The 8,425-nt window shown below is 42.4% G+C and overlaps 1 protein-coding gene across 1 annotated transcript in view; it reads left to right on the forward strand.

Annotated features, from left to right (window-relative positions):
* LOC146752688 (receptor-type tyrosine-protein phosphatase T-like) overlaps nt 1-389 on the forward strand; it is a 278,647-nt gene extending 278,258 nt beyond the window's left edge. Inside the window, exon 10 of the mRNA XM_085531387.1 lies at nt 34-389. Coding sequence (XP_085387513.1) covers nt 34-126 — 93 coding nt within the window. The 3' untranslated portion in view covers nt 127-389. The remainder of the gene's footprint in view (nt 1-33) is intronic.
* Nucleotides 390-8,425: the final 8,036 nt, after the last annotated feature.

An 8,425-nucleotide genomic window follows, 5' to 3' on the forward strand; every position in this document is an offset into this window, starting at 1 on the left:
TTTTCTGATAATGACTCTATGCATATTTGACAGCTGAAGCCAAAGAGAAGTCAAGGTGAATTCCAACTTTTCCCACTTCCCAAAAGGATGAAAGTCCAAGAGTTTAAAACTACCTGGAGAAATTGAGTGTCTGAGGTTTGTGAATAAATGCCAGAATTCATTCCCATTCTCCTTGACACCCCAGGACAAGTGTATTGACATGAATGGAGTTCGCCAGCTGGAGTCAAAAATACAGATGAGTGGTTACCTATAATCTGGAGAGAGGCCAGAATGCTTTCATAGTTAATGTCAGGATGTTGAACAAGCTAATACGTGTACCTGTTCTAAGTAACAGGAGACTTTGTATTTTTAATTGTTCAGTAAATAAAGTGTAGGTCTTTGCAAAGAAATGTCTCATCCTACTACTTGCTGCTGAAGTTTAATCTTCCTGGAAATACCAAGAAATCTCCGGTATTGCCCTGGTCACTGCATCTTTTGTACTGCTTGCTTAATCCTGCTATGGATACCTAAACCTAAAACCAAGTCTCTACAGGCATTATTTTAAGACTTCATGCTAAAGTCATTCCTCACTAGTAATGACCTCTAAAGTGTCATTTTAGACAGAGTTTGGTCATTTATTTGTCATCGTAGCCTGATGCTGCTCTGACCTATTGATTAAAGAGGAAGAAAAAGGTAGTGGTTAGTCTGTTTTCAGTTCTCTCAGGTACCTGCGCTCTGCAGTACCAATCGAGGTAGAAGCATAAGGCTTTAACTGCAACAGGAAGAAAAATAAAAGAAGGTCAAAGTAGGAACCTGTGAGGTGCTACTTTAATGAGGTCTCTGTAGGGAGCACAGTTCCTGAAAGCCAGCCCTGGCAGCACTGCTCTGTCACCAGCAGGAGCAGGAAACTCAGTGATGTCTGTGGCTGTCTAGAAACTCTGCAGTTGTGTTGCTGTCATTAGGCAGAAACAAGCCTAGGAACCAACTGAAATTTATTAAAGAAAAGTTCCCTCCAAGGTACAGATCAAAAAACACCACGTTATAAATTGGATCTGGTGATGTCAAGTTCTGCATTACACGTGGGAATAACTGCCTAGATTCACACATAGATATTACTCAGGTGACTTTTTCTCTCAAATACCTTTTGGCACAAACTTTCCTAATAAAATGAAAACAAAAAAGCCATCTTCCTTCCCCAAATGAAGTAACAGTTCCTTCTGTACCATCATCATCTAGGTCTGACTCATTGGATTTTCTGTACTGTATTTTTTCTCTAGTTCCGCTTAAGATAAACAAATAAAACCCCCGCCTTTCTAAGCTTTTGTTGCACTGGGTACAGCCTCAGTTGGGATTTTAAACAATGGAATCGTCTAGATCACCAAATTGGTGTGTAACTGTAGTCTGTTCCAAGGGAGCAGAAATCATCATTGCGAGAGGATGTGGAGAGCTCCAGGAGTTGCAAGTCAGCTGTCAGCATGCTGGAAAGATGAAGATGTGAGTCAGGAAGAAGTGAGTGATGGTGCAGTGCATCTTGGGGATGTTAGGGGAGCACAGCAAAGCAGTTAATGTGATGAACATGTTCTGTACTAGTGGGTGTCAGTTTGTCCAGTCAAGTGAGCCATTAGGAAGATGCATAGGCTGCTGCTGCAGGTAAGCACTGCAGGGGGCATAAAGCTGAGGAACTCCAGCTAAACCAGGTCCCCAGGTAGATTCAAGTTGTGTAAGTACTTATAGGAGACAAGTGGATCAATCTGTGTTTGGAAACATAGCTGAAGAGTGATAATGGATTTTGCTGGTACGCTGGTTTGGGTAGAAAGCTCTCAGAGGTGTTTTTGCATGTGCCGTTTGTGAAAGAGGTGTTACTGCTGCTGTCTCATAGTGAGCTGTGAATGGCAGAATCTAACAATATCATCATAAGCTCTGCCCCCTGTTGAGTCTCCTGGAAGTCTGAAAGCTTGTTGAATTTTTTTTTCTTTTTTTCTTTATTTTTTTAAAGAAAACCAATCCTGTAAAAGCTGCTGTGTTTTAAAATTTCTAATAATCAAACGGTGCTTAAACCCACGTGGGAGTTCAGCTTCAAAGCCTTTGTGTACAAAGACATGCAACAAAGATTTCTTTCTTTTATCCTAAGCGTGTGTAAAGTCAAACCAGCATCAAGCACTGGGCGGACCTAATGCTGTCCCTGGAATGCATGAACAAGCAATCTAATTCAAGGTCATGGACCAGCTTTGGCACTTAAATTCTCCTGCTTGTAGATTAGATGAGGTTCTTTCGGGCATTTGTTCCATGATCCCAATGGAGGTACATCCTGCACACAGGTGGACCCAGGTAATTTCTGGAAGCTTGTATTTGATCTCTACAGTGTAAATAAGCTGCATTTTGCTGTTTATTTGGGCAGCTGTGAGCTTAGAGGGGCACTCGGTGATCGATCAATGTTGGTTTTCACCATCATAAGAATCTTATTTGTGTGTAGCCAATTTCTTCTAATTGCCAGTTTTTAGAATGTTTCTTCTTTATTGGGGACCACCAACAAAAAACCCTCAGCATTCCTGTCTAAAGTACCTGTCATATTACTAGGGGGAAGGCATTGTTACAATGCATTACAATCCTAGAAGCATTTCAAGTGTGACTGCACTATTTCCAGCTCCTTGGCTAGAAGAAAGAGTCAGCTGATTGAAGTCCTTTCAAAGCCGTGCCTGAAGGCAACATTTAAACTGTAAACTGTTTTTATAAATGTTGTGTGGAATAGTCTTGTAATCACTTATGTTCTCATCTTTACATTGATTAAGTCCCATGTGGGTTGCACATGGGGTCTTGGGAAATAAGGATGTATTTGCCTCTTCTAACTACTAATTTTCTCAGTCTGTTTCCGATATGCTGTAAACCCCTGTTTAGGTGCTAGGAATAATAATATAAGGGACTTTCATGCACTATTTCAGCTCTTTAATGGGATGCTTAGAGACAAGCTGCTCTAAGCCCGGTGGATTTGAGTTTAAATTGTGCATCTGAGGTTACAGATCCTCAGTTTCCATGTGAAATTGCAGTCTGCCCTACAACATCTCTCCAGTTGCCAATATACCACTTCTTCTCAATCACTTCACTCACTTTCTCAGCAGGAGAGGTTGTTACATGCAAACTGCCTCTTAGATGCTGGTGTGTAGGGTCAGTAGATGTGGGATGCGCTGCCTGCATTTGCAGTAGAGTGGAAACAGATTTCTCCCAGCTTTGGCCCCTACAGCTGCTTCCTTATTGTAAAATGAAGCTTGTTGATCTGATGTGATAGCTGCGCACTGCACAGTTATGCTTGTGGTTCTATTCATACCCCCTTTTTAGAGCTATTCATGAAATTTTTAGCATAAAATCTTCCCTACCAAAAGGTGTATCAAGTAAACTCCTCCTGCAGAAGACAAGAGGGTTGAAATGTGAATTCGGCTTAGTCATTTGTTTGTTTATTTAAAGGCTTTCTTTTTTGTAAAGAAGAATGAGAAATGGCTCCCTCAAGAAGGAAAGCAACAACCACAAAATCTCGCAACCAATTTATATAAAGCTCTACAGTCAAAATAGTAGAAGGATGACAATTCTTAGCAATTGCCTTCAGTCAGAAGTGGCTTTGAATGTTCCCATGAAAATCAATCTTTTTACAGCTTCTCAATTGCGTTCTGTGGAAGCACAATACTCCTGGGACTAAGCTTTCTCACTAAGCTCACTAAGTGTGCACTGAAGGAAGTCCATGCTACATGCGGCTGGCTGCTGCATTTAGCTGAGCATTAAGAGAGCATTAAGGAGACGCCATTAAGTGCTCAAAACCCAGAAAATGATCAATTAATGATGGTATATTTTGGTCGTAGCTTTCTCGCCCTCCTGTAAGGACATTTGACAATGCAGTCTTCCCATAACTAGATGTTTTTCTCTGTCTACAGCACTAATGTTTTCCTTTGACACCGGTTTTATATGGTGCCTTGTTCTGCAGTGTGTTGTTTTTCCAGGGTCCATGAAAGTCAATTACAGGAAGAATAAGTGCTTTACTACATCTGTGTTATGTTGAATTAGAATCCCTTAATAATCTAAACTAGCAGCGCTGTGCATAATCTGTTCAAGTTTGAAGCCGTCAGCTCTACAGTTGGCTGCTTCATCCTTTTGATTGCATGTTAGGAAAGCTGTGCATATATACACAGCTAAATTAGTTCTGTAGTTAACAGATTTTTGTGCAGAATTGTGCTGGAAGAAGGCTGCACTGGCTGAACGTCAGTTGCTCTTTGTATGGTTGCTGAGTGTTATGCTTTCAGAACACTTGGTGGCCAGGCTGGTGAGGCACTGCCAGTGCTGTGGACCACTCTTAGTTAGGATTCAGGCCAGAAGGTGAAAAATGAATGGTGCTGACTGCAGTTGCTTATTATCTCTTCTTCACAATTGAGGAGCTCCATACTTCACTCTCAGCAGGGTTGGGATGACATGTCCACCATCAGGCTGTGATTCTGCTTCTGAGACAAGGCTGGGGGAAGTGAGAAACTTCTGGTGGGATCTGAGAAGCAGCTCTGTCAGCCCAGCGTTGCTTGCCAGCAGAATATCAAAGGGAGCCTTTCCCCTTCCCACCATCCTCTCATGTTATTTAATAGAAAAAATATAGCTTCTAAGCTCCCTGTTAGACCCTGAACATGAGCCTCAGCAACCTGTTAGCAGTATCCTGGGCACTTACAGTGACTGCAGCGCTGCTGCAAGGAAGGCCTTGCTTACCTGGAACAGTGGAAATGCAATCAACTGCCTGAAGCAGTGATGGAGCACCTGGTGGGAAGGCAGGGCCAACCCAGGGGAGCTCAGCTGCAAACAATCCCCCTGAGTGACTGGAAGGGCTGGAGGCAGGATCCACCCCTTCCCAGACCTTATTTAAAGTTTGGCAGTGGAGGTAAAAGCATTTTGCTGGACATCCCTGCGTATCTGAGGCCTTCCAAAGGTAAGCAGCTTCTTTACTTTGTTTCTGTGGCTGTTAGATTTGAGCAATTCTTCACTTGCTGCAGCCAAGGACTTTGCTGCTACAACTGCTGCCATTGCTGTGCTTTCCATCGTGTTACAGCATTACACCTGGGCACAGCGGTGTGGGGAGCCAGTACCTGCAAAAGCTGCTCTTTTAAAGCAGGCTGGCTTTCCTTTTGCTGTTAGGTCTGGAAACATAAAATGCTGCGGCAGGAATGAAGTGGGTTGGGTCAATTTAGAGATTGCGTGGGGGATAATAGGAATTATCCTTCGCTGTGTCTGTGTGATAGTTTCTGGGGCAGTGTCTGCTGCCTGCTGGTGCTCCTTACAGCCCAGAGGTGCAGCAGGTGTGGGTTTTTGGCAGCCCTGCAGCAGAGCTGTGTGCTCAGGTGCAGACTCAGCTGGCCCTGCAGGGCTGCCCCTGTCTCTCCCCATTCTGACTGCTGCTTATTGCAGCCTTTGAATTACGGAAGTGTTTGAATGATTTCCCAGTTAGGGATGGTTTTACTGTTAGGGATGGTTTTGTTTTTTGAATAAGAACCTTAAGGAGCTGTTCGTAGGATTCTTAATCATGTGCTGCTCGCTCACTGTTACCTACAAGATGTTCTTGGAAGAAGTTGTTACTGATGCCCTTTTAATCCTATGGTTTCCAGCAACATCATGATGAGAAAATGGGAGGCTTTTTTTTTTGGAGAAACTCAGATGTCAGAGTGTTTTTTTTTTCCCTTTAAATGTATGACAACCCCCAGGTAAATCACAGGCTGCTGTTATAAATAGTATGAATGAATCAACTGTTAAAGAAACCGCTTGATCAAGCTTTCCTGAACTAACGCGGTCCCCTGAGCACAACGCTTTCTTTGATTACCTTTTTATTGTTCTTTTGAAGCCAGCGGAGTTACAGCAATATGAATCCAATGCAAATGAGAGAAGGCTTTCGGCTAAAAAAAAAATAATAATTGTATATTTTTTTAAAGGAAGGAACTGAATTATTTTGTTCTGCATGTTGGATTTGTTATGGTGCTGCAGATAGAGTTCTGTAGCATCTCCATATTCACATATAACAGTGTCCTGCTTCCCCGAAATGTGATAGTTGACTAACTTGAAAGCAAAGGTTGTATAGGTTTTTGTACGGAGGATGCTCTGAAAGTAATGCCTCCTCTTCTGTGATCTTGATCCACAACGTCAGAGATGGATGTTGGTGAGGTGGCAGAGGAGGTTAAACCTTCCCACCAATATCCTCTTCCATTTTGTTGCTGTGTGACAGGTGGCAGCAGAGTAAAAGCCAGTCAAGTTGGTGTTCTCATTGCTTATGAGAGGAGAGGCCAGTATTATGGTTCCTTTGCAAGCTGGTCTGACTGTTATCTTTGTTGCAAGCATGTTAGACCTGGGACTTCTAACTATGGTCCTGCTATCCACTGGGTACTATGAGTTTAGTTTTGGGTTTAGTTTCCATGCCCTGCTCTCCTTACCAACTACTTTCTTCCTTTTTTTCCCCTCTCCATTCGTCACTGTTTCTCTGCTTTCTGTGTCACCCAGGTTGTATCACTGAGGGCAAGGCTGGGACAGCATCAGGAGGTGCTGGCAGCTGCTTGGTTTTGGCATCAGGGAAGGGTTGCTGAGGTTCCTTGCTCCTCTCTCTTCGTACTCCAGTTGCTCTTTGAAAATCAGCTTAGGGCAGCACAGGCTCTTAACTTGGAAAATGGGTACAAATGGATAGTTCAGTGTTTGCATCACTAAGAAATCCAATCTTACAAGTGTGGGCTACTGTAATAGCTAGGACTGGTATTTTTATCTATAAATGTGGCGCAGTGTGGTTCTCACCGCTGTTTCTTTGTGATGTATGGTATTCAGATCAGCTGAAAGTGATGCTGCTGTTCCTCCTTTGTTGGTTTGGGGTTTTGTTCATTGCCCACAGCTTTCACTACAGCAAGTGCAGCAAGGCTCTGAGAGACGTTAAGCAGCGCTTTTGGCATCAGGAGCAAACTGAGGAGCAAGCATGGGGGTTGAATAACCGCCTCAATTCCACAGTCCTATCAAAGCAATTTCTATAGTTGTCATTTTCTGCTATTAAACTGAACAATGAAGCTCTCCAATAAAATCATATGAAATAGCAGCTCATTAAAAACTCTCTTTAATATATAGCATGCTAATTAATGTCAGTGGGGTGCAGGCTTGAATGGCAGAACAGACTATAATGTTTAGAAAGTATGTAAAATAAAAGAAGATATTTTATCATTAATGACCTTTTAGTAAACCTAATGAAATCCTTAATGGCCTGAATACATTACCAAGGCACTCCCAATTGCTTTGTTACCATTCTTTCTCCCTTTCTCATAGACATTAAATTTAGTTTTATTTATAGAAAACAAAAAGCAATAAAGTCCCAAGGAAATGTAAATGGGGAAGAGGAGCCTGGGCATGAGACTTCTTAGCCCTAATGATCCTGATCCTGGTGAAGGCTGGGTTATGTTCTGTGTCCACCCAGTCTGAGGTTTAATTGGTTCCCTGTTTGTGTGACTCATAGCAAACAGGCCCTCTTTTGTTTGCAGGGTCTCCCTGGGTTAACTTATACAGCCATTCCTAGAGCAGGGCTGTGGTTTTTATCCTTTTATACTAATCGTGCCATGCTTTTGCAGTGTGTAAATTAAGGGACTTTATTCTTCAGGGCTTTTAGTCTGCCACCTCATGCCAGCTTTAAATGTAAGGCTGCAAAGGCTTGCAGAAATGTTGTTTAACTTTCCCATAACCTTCTTCCAAAAAAACTTAGTTCACAAATGTCAGAGCAAAAGGCATTTGCTTCCTCACATCTCCTGGATGAAATACACTGGGCTGGGAAGGGACATAAGTAGCAATAATCATCTGGCTTAAACAGAGTTTTAAAACAGAAAATGCTCCCAATCATCCAGTCATGAAATACATTCTTTAGCTCTGAAGTCCAACACTGGAGGGAGATTATTCACTAACCCACTTTTTCCTGTTCATTAGAAGATAACTTTCTTCAGATTATTCCTTTTGTGTAACACTTGGCACAATTAACTTAGTCTTGTACCCCCAAATGTCTGAAACTTCCTGATAAGATTGAGACTAATGTCCATTCCAGTAGCAAACCGAATTCACCTGCAGTAGTAATTGTTCCTAAGAAGCACAGGCAGTTGGCAAGTCTTAGAAAAAAGAGCCTATGGCTTGCTGTGTAATCATGTTTCAATCAGCTTTAGAGAACCATGAAATTGATTGTCCTCCTGAGGTACCATACACTTTGGAGCAGATACTGTGCTAGGCAAGTTAATTCCTTATTTGGCTCCAAGCACACAAAAGAGATCTTGCTGCTTCCCCTCCTGTCCTTACAAACCAAGGAGGAAGGGAGCACAAATCACCTTGAAATCAGAATTTGAGAGCATAGCAGCATCAGCCAGCTCTGTTTTGTGTTCCTAATCATCTGGTGAAAATCACAGTGATTTAGGAGAAGGATGCCCAG

The sequence above is a fragment of the Coturnix japonica genome, unplaced genomic scaffold (assembly GCF_054131305.1).
Source record: "Coturnix japonica strain WE unplaced genomic scaffold, WE-NBRP24 Scf042, whole genome shotgun sequence".
Lineage (NCBI taxonomy): Eukaryota > Metazoa > Chordata > Aves > Galliformes > Phasianidae > Coturnix > Coturnix japonica.